This window comes from Scyliorhinus canicula, chromosome 17 (assembly GCF_902713615.1).
Source record: "Scyliorhinus canicula chromosome 17, sScyCan1.1, whole genome shotgun sequence".
Lineage (NCBI taxonomy): Eukaryota > Metazoa > Chordata > Chondrichthyes > Carcharhiniformes > Scyliorhinidae > Scyliorhinus > Scyliorhinus canicula.
This window is the reverse complement of record NC_052162.1, coordinates 44,368,575-44,387,411: the sequence shown is the minus strand read 5'-3', so window position 1 is coordinate 44,387,411 and position 18,837 is coordinate 44,368,575. Positions and strand designations below refer to the sequence as shown.

General features: G+C 48.0%; 1 protein-coding gene across 2 annotated transcripts in view; it reads right to left on the bottom strand.

Moving 5' to 3' along the window:
- The window catches only part of stard8 (StAR-related lipid transfer (START) domain containing 8), a 165,787-nt gene that overhangs the window by 108,140 nt on the left and 38,810 nt on the right, over nucleotides 1-18,837 (bottom strand). Inside the window, exon 1 of one of the 2 annotated variants that reach the window (XM_038775646.1) lies at nucleotides 3,517-3,860. The exons of the other annotated variant lie outside the window; for it this stretch is intronic. Coding sequence (XP_038631574.1) covers nucleotides 3,517-3,622 — 106 coding nt within the window. The 5' untranslated portion in view covers nucleotides 3,623-3,860. Of the gene's footprint in view, nucleotides 1-3,516; nucleotides 3,861-18,837 lie in introns of those variants that run through there. 2 annotated transcript variants of the gene reach the window in all.

The window sequence follows — 18,837 nt, the reverse complement described above, 5'->3', positions numbered from 1 at the left end:
AGCCTGGTATGGCAATTGCTCAGCCCAGGACCGCAAGGAACTTCAGAGAGTCGTGAATACTGCCCAGTCCATCACACAAACCTGCCTCCCATCCATTGATTCCATCTACACCTCCCGCTGCCGGGGGAAAGCGGGCAGCATAATCAAGGATCCCTCCCACCCGGCTTACTCACTTTTCCAACTTCTTCCATCGGGCAGGAGATTCAGAAGTCTGAGAACACGCACGAACAGACTCAAAAACAGCTTCTTCCCCACTGTCACCAGACTCCTAAATGACCCCCTTATTGACTGACCTCATTAACACTACATCCTGTATGCTTCAACCGATGCCAATGCTTATATAGTTACATTGTATATCTTGTGTTGCCCTATTATGTATTCTCATGTATTTTCTTGAATTGTTTAATTCCCTTATCTTCCATGTACTGAATGATCTGTTGAGCTGCTTGCAGAAAAATACTTTTCACTGTACCTCGGTACACGTGACAATAAACAAATCCAATCCAATCCAATCCAATCAGTAATGTGATCTGTTTTTATAATATTGATTGAAGAATAAATATTTCCCAGAACAACAGGGATAGCTCCTCTGCTCTTTTTTGAAATAGTGTCATGGGGTGGGCGGCACGGTGGTGCAGTGGTTAGCACTGCTGCCTCACGGCACCGAAGACCCGAGTTCGATCCCGGCCCCGGGTCATTGTCTATGTGGAGTTTTGCATAGTCACCCTGTGTCTGTGTGGGTCTCATTTCCATTAATCCAAAGATGTGCTAGGTTAGTGGATTGACTATGCTAAGTTGCCCCTTAATGAGAGAAAAAAAGAATTGGGTACTCTAAATTTAAAAAATAAATAAATAAAAATAGTGTCATGGAATATTTTACATTCACCGTGAAAAAGCAAAGAGGTCTCAGTTTAACAGTTCATCCGTAAGAAGGTACTTCCAACAATGCAGCGCTCCCTCAGCACTGAACTCGGGTGCCAGCCTTGATTTTGTGCTGGGTCTCGAATGTGGAACTTAAACCCACAACTTTGTGACTCAGAGGGCTATTTGGAATTACACAGTAACATGGGATATCTGTAGTTCCTTGTTGTTTTCTCCATGGCGATGTCTCAACCAATCAGCACTCTTTTCTCCTGTCATATAAAGTGTTGTGATTGTTTGAAATTTGGCATTCTTGCATTTGTCCCAAATGCAAGATTAAAAAGCTTTAGCAACATGTGCATCTTTTCAGCAAGATTCATTGTGTCCTCAGAAAAGCAGATAATTTTAATGCCTGGTTTGACATTCCCTCACCCATTTAAAAGAATGATTTGGGTGGGATTTTCTGGCCACCCTGCGGTGTAATTTCCAGCGACGGAAGTGGCCCCTCATTGGCTGGCGGTGGGATGTCCACAGGGTTTTGCGTGCCCTGCCCTCCGCCGCTGGGAAACGCACCATGGCAGGGGCTTGTCATCAGCACTGGATCATCCCACCAGCAGAAAGGACCGGAGAATTTCAGCCACTTGTTCCACATTCCCACTAATTCACCAAACACTTGTAATGTGTTCTAATGTGAAAATTGACATATTTTTGGACTGAACCACACTAATTCTTAAATTATCAAACTTACTACTGCCATGGGCTTGATGAGCCTTCTGTGACACAATGATTCTATAATGTAATGTGGAATTAATACAGAAATAAAAAGGTATCCAGAGGTTGCAATTATTCACAGGCAAGTATAGATATCGTGTAGGCAGACTGTTCAGCTTGGAGAGAATCACAGCCAAGCCATTCTGTTCCAACGTCAATGGGGTACCCGACATCTCTCAGGGGTCACTGGATAGTTATCAACTGTGATTGATTTTCCCCTCCTTAGAATGTTGCCTAAACTAACAGTTAAAATTCTGTCCCATCTGAGATCAGCCGACCCAACACAAATTTATTTTCGGAATAATCAAAATGTTTCAAACATTTCAGTGTTGTTAGAGTATCTGCAGTAAGCATCATGCAAGCAGATTTCAGGTCAGTGGCACTCTCCATTTTGTCAATGCTTGACAAGAATGTTTGCTATCGTGAAAATTAAAATGTGACTGATTAAACTTCCGTCCTGAGAAAAAACTCTGCCTTTGTAGGTACTTGGATGGCACATTTTAAATCACGTTCATTTTTACATAGCCATTTAAGATGATTGCAGCTATAAATTTTTTTTTTAAAAGCACGAACGGAAAGGGGTATGTGTTGGAGAATAATCATGTGCCACTGCCATATGGCAAAGCTGGCGGCCACTAGTTTACCATCACATAAAGAGATTTGTTGGGGGCGATTCTCCGGCCCCACAAGCGCAGGCGCAAATCACGTTAGTAATAATAATAACTTATTGTCACAAGTAGGCTTCAATGAAGTTACTATGAAAAGTCCCTCGTCGCCACATTCCGGCGCCTGTTCGGGGAGGCCAGTACGGGAATTTAACCCACGCTAATCGCATTGTTCTGCATTGCAAGCTAGCCTTTTAGCCCACTGTGCTAAACCAGCCCCATTATGGCCGGATACTCTTGCAAGAGGACCATACACAATTTGCGCCGGGAAGAATTCATTTTGAGATTCTCCCCACTCCGGCTAGCGACGTAGTCTGGTGAGAGTGTGAACCTGATTGGCATATTTAAATTGTCATTAGCCTACTCAGATTTGGCTTTAAGCTGGATTCACTGGGCCCCTTCAATTTTCCAAACTGCCAGCCCAACGTGGAGCCAGCAGGAATCACTACCGGTCTCCAAAAACGGAGACCAGATGTGATGACCACGCCAGGGAGCACGGAGGCCTTTAAAGTCCCCAGGTGGTCTGGGCTATGGTTAGAAAGTGCTCTGGCGCTGCCCCGGCACCGCCAACCTGGCCGTGCCAGGGTGCCAGATTGGCACTGGCAAGGGGCAGGGCTTGATGGGGGGGGTCTTTGGTGACTCCATAGCGGGTGTCTCTCACTTGAGATGGGGTGGGGGAGGGCGACCTGATGACAGCAATTGTGGTGGGCTTCTTTGCTAGTGATTAGTGGGGTGGAGACTTCTATAGGGTTGTCTTAAGATCGGGGTGTCCTGTGCACATCTCAAGCACAGTGCCAATCACCTCAACCTCAACAATGTCTATGTGTGGGTCTTAGTCTAATATCACAGCCCTGAATGTTTTGTACAGTGATGTTGTCAGTTATATACAGAAGCTGCCAGTTCACTGCCCACAGGACAGCTTGTACAAGATTGCAGTACTCAAGCAGCGCTGTATACAGTAAGTGTCGGAATTCAGGAGTTTATACCAGGATGGGGAACATAAACATGGGATGCGCCTCGTTTATAAATAAATCCCCACATACGCCACCCCCAGAAAAGGGGCACATGAAAACTACCCAAAGAAATATAACCCTGCTAACCAAATGCCCGAGACTTGCTATTATGTACATTATGTACAATTGTATGTGTTACAAATACACACCGGCTGGGTCATACCAAGAAAAACTCTTTTTTTTAAAGGAAATATATCGGTTCTCACCTATTATTACCCGTCGCTCGCTCATTTTACTGAGGAATGTTTTCAAGCTCTTGAAGTGGAAACTCCGGGACCTCCTGAGCGCGGTGGGCGGTTCACAACCATCCATGGTCGCCGAGATCAGAGCCTCGGAGCGGGCGGCAAGCGGGACGTGTGCCTGGTGTACGTGCGACTTGTCCTGTCAAGGGGCAGAGCCTGGCATCCTCCAGGAGCCCCGGGCACACAGCGAGGCGTCCTCCCAGCGCCGATTGGTGTTGTGTTGGCGGGAAGGGAGGGGAAGGGAAGGGAGGGGCTGAGTCACCCCTGGTCCACTCACTCCCGACCTGCTCACTCCACTCTTGGAACAAAATTTTTTCCCCCCCTGCCGCAGCTGCGGGAAGTTTGCAGCTGAAACCACAGGTCTGACATAAGTCAAGTCACAACTCAAAATGAGATCAGGGATTATTTATCAGCCCTCCTACACACACACTGAGAGGGGGGAGGGGGGTTACCAAAACAAACTACCATAATCGTCTGCCCAACTTTAATCATCCAACTGAATCGTGTCATCTCTGTACCTTTGAAACCGTTATCGTAATATTAACACTCTCCTCCACCCCGCTCTTTCCCTACACTGAGTATTTTTAAAATATTTCCTCCTCTCCGGAAAGGAGGGTTCCTTTGCTATAGAAATCCATAGGTGCTCATTAGGTAGAGCGAGGGGTCCATATCCATATCCCATATCCACTGCTTATTTTGGCATGACTTATCTTATCAAATTGTGGTATTATCCCTCACTTTCCCCAAAATCATTTCGTGAGAACGGGTTACCAAGTGTCCCCAGCACTCCAAAATGTCAACCAAGTGACCAGCCTAATCAGTGGATGTCATCAGGGTGTTCTACCAACGAGCGAAACATCACAGCTCTGTTCTGTTCTTTTTTTACAAATGTTTTTTTATTGAGTTTTCATATTTTATATACAACATATTACAAATTATTAGAGAGAAAAAAAACACGCAAAAATTAACATATATATTTACAGGTAAGCATCTTCATAATAACAATTGTGGCCGCCCCCTTTAGCCGGCATACATATTTTACAATCCCCAATATGGCCGAGGCACATGTTTATAGGCATTTATTTATAGTTTGGTTTTGGGCCTTAGCTTGCCATCAAACCCCCATAACGAACCCCCCCCCCAGGCTACCTTCCCCCAATTCCAGTCCATTTTCCCCTGATTCTTGGCCACCCAACTATTCTTCCTCTTGTTCGTTGGCCACAAACAGGTCCCGGAACAATTGCATGAATGGCCCCCAGTTCTGTGGAAGCCGTCGTCTGACCCTCTGATTTTCTCCATTTGGAGAGATTCCGAGAGGTCGGACAGCCAGTCTGCAGCTCTGGGCGGTGCTGCTGACCGCCAGCCAAACAGGATTCTACGGTGGGCGATCAGGGAGGCAAAGGCAAGGGCGTCCGCCCTCCTCCCCAGGAATAGATCTGGCTGGTCTGAAACCCCGAAGACCGCCACAATCGGGCATGGCTCCACCCTCACCCCCACCACTTTGGACATAGCCTTGAAGAAGGCTGTCCAGTACTCCACAAGTCTGGGGCAAGACCAGAACATGTGGGCGTGGTTGGCCGGGCCTCTTTGGCACCGTTCACATCTGTCCTCCACCTCCGGGAAGAACCTACTCATACGGTTTCTCGTTAAGTGGGCTCTATGTACCACTTTTAGTTGCGTCAGGCTAAGCCTTGCGCACGTGGAGGTGGAGTTGACCCTATGCAGTGCTTCGCTCCAGAGTCCCCACCCTATCTCCATCCCCAGGTCGTCCTCCCATTTCATTCTTGTTGTGTGCAGTACGGTGTCGTCCCTTTCTACCAGTCGGTCACACATGTCGCTACAGTTCCCTTTCTCTAGGATACTTGCGTCCAGTAGGTCTTCCAGTAGTGTCTGTCGTGGCGGTTGTGGGTACGTCCTTGTCTCCTTTCGTAGGAAGTTTTTGAGCTGCAGGTACCGTAGCTCGTTCCCCCCAGCTAGTCGAAATTTCTATGTCAGTTCGTCCAGTGTTGCGATCCTGTCGTCCGTGTATAGGTCCCTGACTGTCAGTGTCCCCCCATCCTGCCTCCACCTTTTGAAGGTGGCGTCAGTCAGTGCTAGTGTGAACCTATGGTTGTTTCAGATGGGAGCCTTGTCCGACATTTTGGTCAGGCCAAATTGCTGCCGCAGTTGGTTCCAGGATTGGAGGGTGGCTGTCACCACTGGGCTGCTGGAGTGTTTTTTGGGTGGGGATGGGAGTGCTGCCGTGGCGAGGGCCCGGAGGGAGGTCCCCATGTAGGAGGCCTCCTCCGCACGCATCCACTCGGCTTCTGGCTCCTGGATCCATCCCCTTATTCGCTCGGCTGTTGCCGCCCAGTGGTAGAATTGTAGATTCGGGAGGGCTAGCCCCCCCCCGGATTTTGTTTTTTGTAGGACCATCTTTGGGATCCTAGCATTTTTACCCCCCATACGAACGCCATGATAAGTTTGTCCAGCACTTTGAAAAAGGCCTTGGGGATGTAGATCGGAATGGATCTAAACAGGAAGAGGAACCTGGGCAGTACGTTCATTTTGATCGTCTGGACTCTCCCCGCGAGGGAGAGTGGGAGTGTGTTCCATCTTTGCAGGTCCTTTTTTACTTCCTCCGTCAGGCTGGTGAGGTTCCATTTGTGGATCCCTTTCCAGTCATGGTCTATTTGGATCCCCAGGTAGCGGAATTTGTGTCGGGCTTGTTTGAACGGCAGCCCCTTTAGTGCTTCCCCCCCCCCCCCCCCCCCCCCCTTGCGGGTGTACTGGGAAGATCTCGCTTTTGCTCATGTTGAGTTTGTAGCCCGAGAAGGCTCCAAACTCTTTCAGGAGCACGATGATTCTGTCCATGCTGCTTTGTGGGTCCGAGATATAGAGGAGCAGATCATCTGCATAGAGTGAGACTCTGTGCTCTCTGCCTCCCCTTCCGATCCCCCTCCAATTTTATGCTGCCCTGAGCGCGATTGCTAGCGGTTCGATTGCTAGTGCGAACAGCAGCGGGGACAGTGGGCATCCTTGTCTGGTGCCCCTGTGCAGCTGGAAGTATTGGGAGTTGGTATTGTTGGTCCGTACACTCGCCATGGGAGCGTTGTATAGGAGCTTTACCCAAGCGGTGAACCCTGTTCCAAGCCCGAACCGCTCCAGTACCTCTATGAGGTATTTCCATTCGACTCTGTCGAAGGCCTTTTCTGCGTCCAGGGAGACGATCACCTCTTGTGTTCTCTCCCCGGAGGGGGTCATTATCACGTTCAGCAGGCGCCTGATGTTCGAGGTAAGCTGTCTACCTTTGACGAAGCCCGTCTGTCCTCTGTGACCACCTCAGGTACACAGTCTTCTAGCCTTTTGGCTAGGATTTTGGCCAGTATGTTGGTGTCTGCGTTCAGCAGAGATATGGGTCTGTATGACCCACATTCCGTTGGGTCTTTGTCTTTCTTAGGTATCAGTGAGATTGAGGCCTGTGCTAACGTGGGTGGCAACGTGCCCCTAGCTAGCGAGTCTGTGAACATCTCCTGCAGGTGCAGGGCCAGCGCTGTCATGAATTTTTTGTAGAAGTCCGCCGGGAATCCGTCCGGTCCCGGCGCCTTCCCCGTCTGCATGGAGCTAATGCTCTCCATGATCTCTCCCAGTGCTAGTGGTGCTTCCAGGTCCCGTTTTCTGCCCTCTCCCACGACTGGTATGTCCAGTCCATCAAGAAACCGGTTCATCCCAGCCTTCCCCGTTGGGGGCTCTGAGGTGTTCAGAAGGCCTTGAAGGTTTCGTTAATCCTGCTGTGTTCTGTTCTGACATCCACAGAATCTTAGCAATGATTACCAAGTAGCAACTAAAAACAAATGTCTTAATTAACTGCTCTCCCTTTAACCTAGGGCCACAGAAGCAATTTTAATACAATTCGCTTTCATTAACCATTATTGGACGGCACACTGGTCTCGAGAAATAATAATAATACTCTTTATTATTGTCACAAGTAGGCTTACATTAACACTGCAATGAAGTTACTGTGAAAATCCCCTAGTCGCCATATCCAAAGCCTACATAAAATCAGATATATATAGCAAGTATCATATCATGTTTGCCATCTCCCCCATATTAGGATTGACAATTTATAATATCATGAAGGTTTGTAGCCTGGACTTTATCTCAAATTCAAAAAACTCTAGCAGGGTTTTTTTCAGCCCACATCACCGTAAGAGGTCGTGTTTCCCGATTTTCCTCGCCCCTAACCGGCGCGACATGAGGTTCGCGTCTACAAAAGACGGATTGAATGGATTATAATAAACTTTAATGTTATTAATGGGTCTGCCAGCCACATGCTCCCCACTCACTAAATATTCATACCGTGCCAATGTGACATCACTTCGGCGAGGTTTACAACAGCTTTTCAAATACTGGATCCAGTCGAGAGGATTGGTCCGGCAGCACAAAGATAAGTTCAGTCCCTGAGAGGAGAGGGACATTTAATGCCCCTGGCCCAGATTGGCACTGCCCCAACCTGAGAGGACTAAACTGGCAGTGCCAACCTGTGCTGGGGCAGGCCCCCGTGGTAGCCCCATGGGGAGGGTTTATATTTATGTGATGGGTTCGGAAAGTGGGCAGTAAGGGGGTGACTTGCAGGCACAAGGCGAGGTGGCCACTGAGATTTGGGAACGCTGGTGATACTTCCCCGGTGGTAGAGGGGGGGAGCCCCCGATTATTCACTGGGGGTCGGAGCCCCCGATTATTTTTTTGGGGGGGGGTTGCAGAATGAGTAAACGTCAGTTCTGATCGGAGCTCCTTTAAAAATTGTGGCCCGATATCTATGGAGCCAGGTGCTGGCACTATCAGCCCCCGCCACGCCAGAGCGACGGCGTTAACCACACCCACTCATTTGTTTTCTTTAAAGAGGCTCAATATCTGGAGATAAAACTGATCTGTGCAGCTGGAGAGATAAACATCAGTTTTCAGTCTCAGCCTGACACATTGAAAAAATATGGTAATATTCTGTCTATTATGTATGACACGGTGAACATATCTGGAGTGAACATATTGGGCGGGATTCTCCCGAGTCCCCGCAATGACCCGACGCCAGCGTAAAAAGCAGCGTGAACCACTCCGGCGTCGGGCTGACCGGAAGTTGCGAAATCCTCCGCACTTCCGGGTTCTAGGCCGGCGTCGGAGGGGTTGGCGCCGCATCAACCAGCGGCAAAGAGCCGGTGCGAGTTAGCACATGTGCAGAACCGCCAGCGTGGTTCCGTGCATGCGCAGACCGGCTGACGTATTCTAGTGCATGCGCAGGGGGGTATCTTCTCTGCGCCGGCCATGGCGGAGCTCTACAGAGGCCAGCGCGGAAGGAAGGAGTTCCCCCACCATGGGGGCCTCCCCTGGGGCCGGATCCACCCGCAACCCCCGAGGACCGCACCAGCCGGCCTACCAGCCAGGTCCTGCCATGTGGGACCATGTCCAATCCACACCGGCGGAACTGGCCAGAAACCAACAGCTGCTCGGCCCATAGGAGCCCGGAGAATTGCCGGGGGGGCCACTGCCAATGGCCCTCCACCGGCACAGCATGATCCTCGCCCCCGCCCCAAAACCAGCACCGGAGAATACGGCAGCCGGCGGCGGAGTAGGGATTCACGCAGCCCCCCCCCCCCCGGGGATTCTCCGATCCGGCGGGGGGGGGGGGGGGGGGGGGGGGGGGGCAGAGAAACCCACCCACAATATCTGGAGTGAACATACTATCTTAGATTTTTTTTAAATATTGTATTCCTTCCTAAAGGCACTCTGGGTGTACCTGCACCACATAGACTGCAGTGTTTCAAAAGATGGATTACCATCACCTTCTCAAGGAAAATTAGGGAAAAGCAACAAATGCTGGCCCAGCTCGAAATGCCCACTTCCCATCAAATAACTTTTTGTTAATTACAATTTTCTTCCTTCCTCATGTGGGCCTTCAAACATACTGCAATGGAGAGGGCCTGTTAGCATCGTCTTCCAAACTTCTTTCATTGCCACGAGAGAGGTAGGTGCCCAAGAGCAGAGGTCAATGCTATAACATTCTCTTTTGGGACCCATTGACAATCCATAACAGAGGTTCACAGGTTTGAAGCCAAGCCCTGGTTTAATTGGCTGTTTGTGCGCTGGCATAGTCTCATCAATTGCCAATCAGGCCACCAAAACAAGCAAATCACAACATTAAGTTGTTAGTTCAGGTACAATAATAAGAGGACTGTCATTCCACCTGAATGATACTGCCTGTTGGCCAGCCTCACTGTGATATCCATGGCAAGTGCAGGAAAGTGTACAGACTCAGCAAGGTATGGTTATAAGTGCAGCTGATCAAAAAGGACATTTTCAAAAATGTTTGGAAATTTTCGAATTTCAATTCAGAACGTGCTTTGACAAGCTTTTTACTCAGATTGATACAAAGCAAAGGTCAATAAAAGCACAAAGTAAAAGTTGCCTGAAAAACTAAACGCAACACGAGGTAAATTAGTTCACTCTCACTCAGTAGATTGGTCTCCATTGCCCTTTAGATTCAACTGTTTAGTCTATGCTTCACTTGGCAGTTCATGGTTCAAGTTTCATTTCCCTAATTGATTAAAAGATGCAGCATTTCCTCCTAAAAACTGCATCATTTCCAGCGTGTTGACAGCCAGCAGGAAACAAAGCAGTCAAACTAGACTCAACTGAGGTGTGAGAAAATGGTATGAATTCCAGAAACACTGAAAGAAAAATAGTACACTTTCATTCTGCATTTACCTCCTTCCCAAAATGAATAGTCGTATTGGTCATCTAGGCCCTTTTGAATTTCTGTATTGAATCCTAGAGCTTTTACAGCACGGAAAGAAGCCCTTCGGCCCATCATGTCTGTGCCAGCCACAAAGCACCGATCTACTCTAATCCTATTTTCAAGAACTTGGCCCATAGCCTTGTATGCTATGGCAATTCAAGTGCTCAACTAAATACTTTTTTAATGTTGCTAGGGCTGCCGCCTCTACCGCCCTTTCAGGCAGTGAGTTCCAGATTCCAAGCAACCTCGGGGTTAAACAGTTTTTCCTCACATCCCCTCTAAACCTTTTGTCTCATACCCTAAAACAATTCCGTCTGGTTATTGAAGGGGAAAAGTTCCTTCCTATCCACCCTATCTATCGCCCTCATAATTTTGTAAACCTCAATCAGATCCCCCTCAGCCTTCTCTGATCCAAGGAATACAACCCCAGCCTATCCAGTCTCTATATATAACTGAAACATTCCAGCCCAGGCAAAATCCTGGTGAATCTCCTCTGCACCCTCTCTAGTGCAATCACTTCCTTCCTATAGTGTGGCAACCAGAACTGCACAGTTCTCCAGCACTGGCCTAACCAGCATTTTAGACAGTCCCATCATAAGCTCCCTGCTCTTATATTCTGTGCCTGGGCTAATAAAGGCAAGTATTCCATTTGCCTTAACTGCCTTATTTACCTGCCCTGCTGTCATCAGGGTTCTACGGACGTGCACGTCAAAGTCCCTTTGATCCTCTGTGTACAGTGGTTAGCACTGTTGCTTCACAGCACCAGGGACCCGGGTTTGATTCCTGGCTTGGGTCACTGTCTGTATGGAGTCGACACGTTCTCCTCATGTCTGTGCGGGTTTCCTCCGGGTGCAAGTCCCGAAAGACATGCTTGTTAGGTGAATTGGACATTCTGAATTCTCCCTCAGTGTACCCGAACAGGCGCCGGAGTGCGGCGACTAGGGGATTTTCACAGTAACGTCATTGCAGTGTTAATGGAAGCCTACTTGTGACATTAGTAAAGATTATTATTATTAGTCTTTCCAAAATGAATTACTTCACACTTTCAAATGACTTTATTAAAGCCTCCCAATTCCTGAAGGAACTATTTCATTAAGTACTCTGCCAGCCCTCCAATTTCGCTTGGAAGACTCTTGTGGCAATCTTAGCAGTGACTATTGGCAGCCTAATTGCCAATGAAGGCCAATATAATTGAGACCGATTCTGCCCTCACCCAATGCTGAGGTACATGTACCTTTCCAGGATTAAAATGAGATTACTAGCAGCTTTATCGCTCTGTCACCCATGGCTACTTTGGGCAAATGTTTTGTATTAATCAATCCTACAGCATTTTATGCATTTATTCTCTCTTCAAATTGTTCAAGATACTTAATGACTGATTCAGCAAATATCATGTAAAGGATTAAGTCAGCATGTGATAGGTACTATAATTAAATTGAAGGAACTCAAACTTCCATGTCAGACTGGCTGAATTGCTCTCTGAAGTGTTTTGTACAAAGTTATCAGACACTTCCTGTACTTGAGGTAAACGTGTTTGTTCTGCTTTTCACAGCGAACACTTAAGATTACCAACTGTTCCTTTCAATATGTTCCTCTTCTTTCTGTCAATACAAAGGAATTTAGAATTCCTGAGGCTGTTACATTGCTCCTCCTCTTTTCAGTTGACAAGCTCATTAAACATTTTTGCTTAGCTGGATGATCTTTATCAGGACAACCAATCAGCCATTGAGATATTAGGACACAAAAGCTTCCTAATATTCTTCAACTTGCTCTGCAGAACCTTTATGCAACAGATGAGGCCTCACTCTATTATATGTTGCTCCAGCAATGCAGTACTTCCACAGGATTGGTTAAAACTACCAGTTAAATGACCACAATTAAAGTTGCAGGAATGTGAATAGTTTATGGCGTTCTTCAGGAATCTTGATATTCAAATCTCCTCACTTCCAGCGTGTCATACCTGGCACAAAGGAAGGTGATTACAGTTGCTGAAGGTCAATCATCTCAGTCCCAGGACATCGCCACAGGAGTTCCTCAGGATGTTGTCCTAGGCCCAACCATCTTCAACTACATTAATGACCTTCCCTCCATCACCAAGTCAGAAGTGGGGATGTTCACTGATGATTGCACAATGTTCAGCGTCATTTGCTTCTCCTCAGATGCTGAAGCAGTCTGTGCCCATATACAACAAGACCTGGACAGTATTCAGACTTGGGCTGATAAGTTGCAAGTAACAATCACACCCCACAAGTATCAGTAAGACAGAATCTAACCATCTCGCTTGGACATTCAATGGCATTACACTGAATCCCCCACTATCAGTTTTCTGCGGGTTACCATTGACCAGAAACTCAACTGGTCCAGCCATATAAATACTGTGCTAACAGGAGCAGGTCAGAGGCTGGAAGCTCTGCAGATAATAACTTACCTCCTGACTCCCCAAAGCCTGTCCATAATCTACAAGGTACAAGACAGGAGTGTGATGGAATACTTTCCACTTGCCTGAATGAATGCAGCTCCAACAAAATTCAAAACCCATCCAAGCATCCCACTTGATTGGAACCCCATCCACCATCTTCAACACCCACACCCTCCACTACTGACATATAGTGGCAGCAGTACGTTCCATCTGCCACTTCAACAACTCACCACAACCTTCTGAAGTGCAATTAGGGATGGGAACTAAATGCTGGTCCAGCCAGTGACGCCAACATCTTATGAACAAATTTTAAAATTGCAAGTGTTTTAGTATGGCTGAAATTCTCCGGCCGTTGAGAGTCTCTGTTCCCGCCGGCAACGCAACTCTAACAATGCAAATCATGACAAGTTATTTCACCTTGTGCAGAATAATAGAACTACAGGACATGCCCTGTGCCTGCACAAGGAGAAATTCAAAACTAATCTGGAGAAACAATTCTTCCAATGAATGCTGTTGAAACCCTCATTCATGTTTTTTTTTACATATAGATTTGACCATTCCGACACACTCCTGGATGATCTCCCATATTCTGCCCTCTTCAAACTTCCAAAATTCTGCTGCTTGTGTTCCAACTCACACCCAGTTCCATTCATCTACTACCTCTGTGCTCACTGGCTCTTAGTCATCCTATGTCTTGATTTTAAAATCCTTTTAACTTGCACCAAATGCAAGCCTGACATCCCTGGTGCTCACTGACCTACACTGCTTCCCATTTAAATGGTTTTTTAACATTCTCATTCTTGTTTTCAAATCCCTCCATAGTCTTATCCTTCCTCCAACTCCATAAATCTTCCACGATATCTGTGCTCATCTGAGTTTGTTACTCTGGAGCATCCCTTAAACTTTGGAATTCCCTTCCTATACCTCGCCACTTCTCTACCTCACTTGCTTAGCTTAAGGCACTCCTAAAAACTTATCTTTTAGAGTTAAGCCTTTGATAACTTTTTTTTTATTCGTTCATTGGACATGGGCATCACAGACTGTGCCAGCATCCCTAATTGCCCTAAGGGGCAGTTAAGAGTCAACCACATTGCTGTGGGTCTGGAGTCACATGTAGGCCAGACCAGGTAAAGGTGGCAGATTTCCTTTCCTAAAGGACATTAGTGAACCAGATGGGTTTTTAGGTCAATCGGCAATGGTTTCATGGTCATCACCAGATGTTTTTATTGAATTCAAATTTAACCATCTTCAGTGGATTTGAACCTGGAACTTCAGAGTAGTACTCTGGGTGTCTGGATTACTAGTCTAGTGACAATACTACTACACCACCGCCTCCCCAATATGCCCTATAATCTACCAAGTGGCTCAGTGGCATAGTTTATTTTATATTGTTCCTGTGTAGAGCCTTGTGACATTGTGCTAAAAGCACTATGGGCGCGATTCTCTGGAAAGATTTCCAAGTTTGGTAGCAAGCAGGAACTGCCACGAGCTTCCCAAACTTGGCCCAATGAGACCAGCAACGCTATTCAACATCAATTGGCCCACTTAACGAGATCCCACAGGCTTCTCGCCGCAAATGAAGGCTCGCCAGCTGATTCGCCGGCACCATAGTTGCCAGCCCCCCCCCCCCCCCCCACCCCGGCTATCAAGGTCGAGCAGCACTTACTCAGCCAACCCCAGCCAGCTCACAACAATGGCACCCAGGGGCCTGGTCCCAAGATTCGGGGATGCAGTTCTGGGAGGCACCTAGACGTAGTGGAGGCCAGGAGGGATCTCCTGTTCCCTCGAGGATCCCGGAAGGTCATCCATAGGGCAGCCCAGGACGAAATGGCGGCGGCTGTGAGCGCCGAGAGTGTGACCAGGGGGACTTGCCTCCTGTGCCGGGAAAAAGTCAACGACCTACGCCAAGCAGCACGAGTGAGTAAACACCAACATCACTTCCCCCCCTCCCCACCCGAGACATTTCCACCCCCACGTGAGCATCCACACCTCAACTCTCCATGCAACCCCAACCTTCCCTCCACCCTCTCTCCTTTCAACCCTTCCCAACTCTTCCTTCACATCCTCCCCTCTCCCTTCAACCCCTCCTTCACACCCCCTCTCCCACCCGAGACATTTCCACCCCCACGTGAGCATCCACACCTCAACTCTCCATGCAACCCCAACCTTCCCTCCACCCTCTCTCCTTTCAACCCTCCCCAACTCTTCCTTCACATCCTCCCCTCTCCCTTCAACCCCTCCTTCACACCCCCTCTCCCACCACTATGAACCACGCGTGTGGCTAACAATGCCCTCTCTATGTCTCCTCAGGAAAAGCTCTCTCACAATCGCCAGGAGAGGTCCATACTGACGGTGGGGTGCCAGACATAAGAATCCTCACCACCTTTGAGGAACAGACCCTGTAGGTGACTGGTGTGGCCGAGGACAGGGCGGTCATCAACGCGGATGCTGGCGGACGCCGCAGAGGTGAGGAACCACCGGACCCCAGCCAAAGGACATGTCAAACTCGGATTGTTATTCCCTTACTGACTGACCCATCCCTCCTACTTACCACATGTCCATTCTCCCGCAGGTCCTCCAGCCGGCGGCGCCAGCCCATCCCGGGTGGCCCCCTCTCCAGCCTCCCTGATAGCACCTCAGAGGAGAGCTCCAAGGAAGACACGACCGAGGTGTAAGAGTTGTCATCCCCATCCTCCACCAGTGCAGATGTACGCACCTCGGTGGGAAATGTTAGTGGCCAGGCTTCTGAGACACAATCTGGTGAGCACCACACAACTGCTTATGTAGGAACCCTGAAGCGAGACAACAGTTGGAGGTCTGCTGGACCCCAGGACCCCAGCTGGGTCCCTGCCTGATGCTGAGCCTGTGGAAGAGCTGATGGAGATGTTAGGGTGCACCCGAGACATTCAGGAGGAGGTGTCAGTGAAACTCCAGCAGATCCATTGCCGCTTGGAGAAGTCCCAGAGGCTACAGGCACAAGAGATGTCACTAACAATGCCTGGCACCGAGGCCAAAACTGCTTGGGTGGCGGCTGCAGTGGAGAGCCTGGTGCACAACGTCGGCACCATTAGTGAAGGTGTCCAACAAGGTTCCCTTGTAAGGCCTGGAGGAGGCCTCATAGATCACAAAATAAAACATTTTAAAATAGTTTTAAACTTACTTTTCGAGGCCTCTTGTCCATGATTCAGCTCCCGGGATGTTTTGCCTGATGGGAAAACCATCCCTTCACCCTCTGTTCAGGCCATAGACTAAAGTTACCAACAGGCAACTTCAGTCCCCAATTGTTATATTTAAAGCAGGACCCCTTTACCTTCTTGCAACAGGCATACTGTTTGCCTGTTCAAAAGAGCAGATAAATTTTGGAACCTAGGAGAAAATCAGTGATCACAGGAGTAAGTCTCTGCCCACAACTGTCTCTCTGGCCCAAATTGCGTCACGCAGGGTGAGGGAATTAAATCCGTATTCTTTGTGTTCTACACTGAGGTGGTATTTCACTGTGTATGGCAGCTGGGAATTCACTGCGTTGGGCTGTTCAGTGGGAGCCTGCACACATAGACTTTTGTCTCAAATCTGGGAGTTGGTGTTGTTCAAATCAACTCCCTAGTAAGCATTAATTGAGTAAAAAGAGCACGGGGGGGGGGGGGGGGGGGGGGGGGATTCTTGGTAGCTCTGGCAAGTAAGTGGCATTTCACTCGAGGGCTACTGAACTTCATCCACTCAGTGATCTTATCCATTGGTCGACTGCAGGGTCCTTGTCACAAAAATTGCATGTTATTGTCCAGCAGTGTGCATCCAGCAGCCATAAGCTGTCACTGACATTTCCAGAGGCCTCGAATGAAAGACTGTTGCATGAAACTGCACACACTTCCTGCAATACTTATCATTCCTATCTCCTTCCTCCCAGCCTCCAGACAGACCACAAATTATTATAATGTTGCGTTTTTCACATTTTTTACCGGGGGTGGAGGGTAACCCTGGATTTAACCATGTCATACCCCGGAGGGAATCATTGGTTTGGTAGATGTGCTTTTTATTGTAAAGAGCAAGGCCCACAATGAATGATCAAAGTTAAAAGGATGAAAGCAAAACTAAAATGGTTCAAGAAGCAGTGTTTATTAATGGTTGGATTTTAAAAGCTACAAATTGTGTCAAGGAGAGCAGTGTAACAGAGGCCATAAGATAATTGCAGGAAATGGAGGGCACTTCCCCTATTTTTATCATCAGCCCCAAAGAAAGAGTTTAACTCATTGCATCACAATGACACACTTAAATTCAATCATGTCCCAGTTGGATATTTACTCCGCGTGCAAACAGTTACATGGGTTTCACATCATCGGAAGAACAAAATTGGAATTCTGCCCCAATTCTAGTTTGTCCTTAATTATGATTTGCATGTAACTTCTGTTTGCAAATGCACTGGTTATCGAAAATCATTAATATATCTATTTTATCACATCATCAGAAGACTTACTTTCGTTTAGCACCTTAGCAGGTCCTTAAGAAAATTCGGAGGTTGCACGGTGGCACAGTGGTTAGCACTGCTGCTTCACGGCGCCGAGGTCCCAGTTCGATCCCGGCTCTGGGTCACTCTCCGTGTGGAGTTTGCACGTTCTCCCCGTTTTTGCGTGGGTTTTGCCCGCACAATCCAAAGATGTGCAGTGTAGGTGGATTGGCCACGCTAACTTGCCCCTTAATTGGAAAAAATGAATTGGGTACTCTAAATTTAAAAAAAGAAAAATCGGGCAACACTTCATCCTAACTGATTACTTTGAAATGCAGTGACTGTTGTTGTGTAGACAAATCTGGGGGAGGCAGTGACACAATGGTATTGTCACTTCACTAGCAATCCAGAGGTCCAGGTTCGAATCACCCAATTTAAAAACTCAATTAAATATCTGGCATTAAAAGTCTGATGGTGACCCAGAAACCATTGTGGATTTTCATTTTTTAAAAACTCCATCTGGTTCACTAATGCCCTTTAGGGAAGGAAACCCATGTCCTTAGCTGGTCTGGCCGACAGGTAACTCCAGACTGACAGCAACGTTGATTCTTAAATGCACTCTGAAATGACCGAGAAAACCACTCAATTGTATTCAACCAGATGAAACCAGACAGACCATCCAGCATTGACCAGGCACCAACAACGGCAAACCCAGCCCTGTCAACTGTGCAAAGTCCTCCTTACTTACATCTGAGGGCTTGTGCCAAAATTGGGAGAGCTGTCCTCCCACAGGCTAGGCAAGCAGCAGCCTGATATAGTAATACTCACAGATTCATACCTTACAGGTAATATCGCAGACACCACCATTACCATTCCTGCATATGTCCTGTGTTGCTGGTAGGACAGACCCAGCAGAGGTGGCTGCACAGTGGTATACAGTCGGGAGGGAGTTGAACTGGGAGCCCTCAACATTAACTCTGGACCCCATGAAGTCTCATGGCACCAGGTCAAGCTTAGGCAAGGAAACCGCCTGCTGATTACCACACACTGTCCCCCCAACTCAGCTGCTGGATCAGCACTCCTCCGTGTTGAACACCACTTCGAGGAAGCACTGAGGGTGGATGGCAAGTACACAGAATGAACTCTGGTTGGGGGACTTCAATGTCTATCACCAAGAGTGACTCTGTAGCACCACCACAGGCTGAGCTGGTCGGGTCCTAAAGGAAATAGCTGCTAGACTGGGGCTTCAGCAGGTGGTGAAGGAACCAACAATAGGGAAAAACATACATGGCCTCATCCTCACCAATCTGCCTGCCGCAGATGCATCTGTCCATGACAGTATCAGTAGAAGTGACCACCGCACAGTCCTGGTGGAGACAAAGTCCCATCTTCACATTGCAGATAGTGCTGTGTGGCACGACCACCGTGCTAAATGGGATAGACTTTGAACAGGTCTAGCAACTCAAAACTGGGCAATCAGGAGGTGTCGTGGTCCATCAGCAGCAGCAGAATTGTACTCAACCACAATCTGTAACCTCATGGCCAAGCATATCCCCCACTCCACCATTACTACCAAGCCAGTGGACCAACCCTAACACCAGGCATACCCCAAAATGAAGTGTCAACCTGATGAAGCTACAAAACAGGATTACTTGC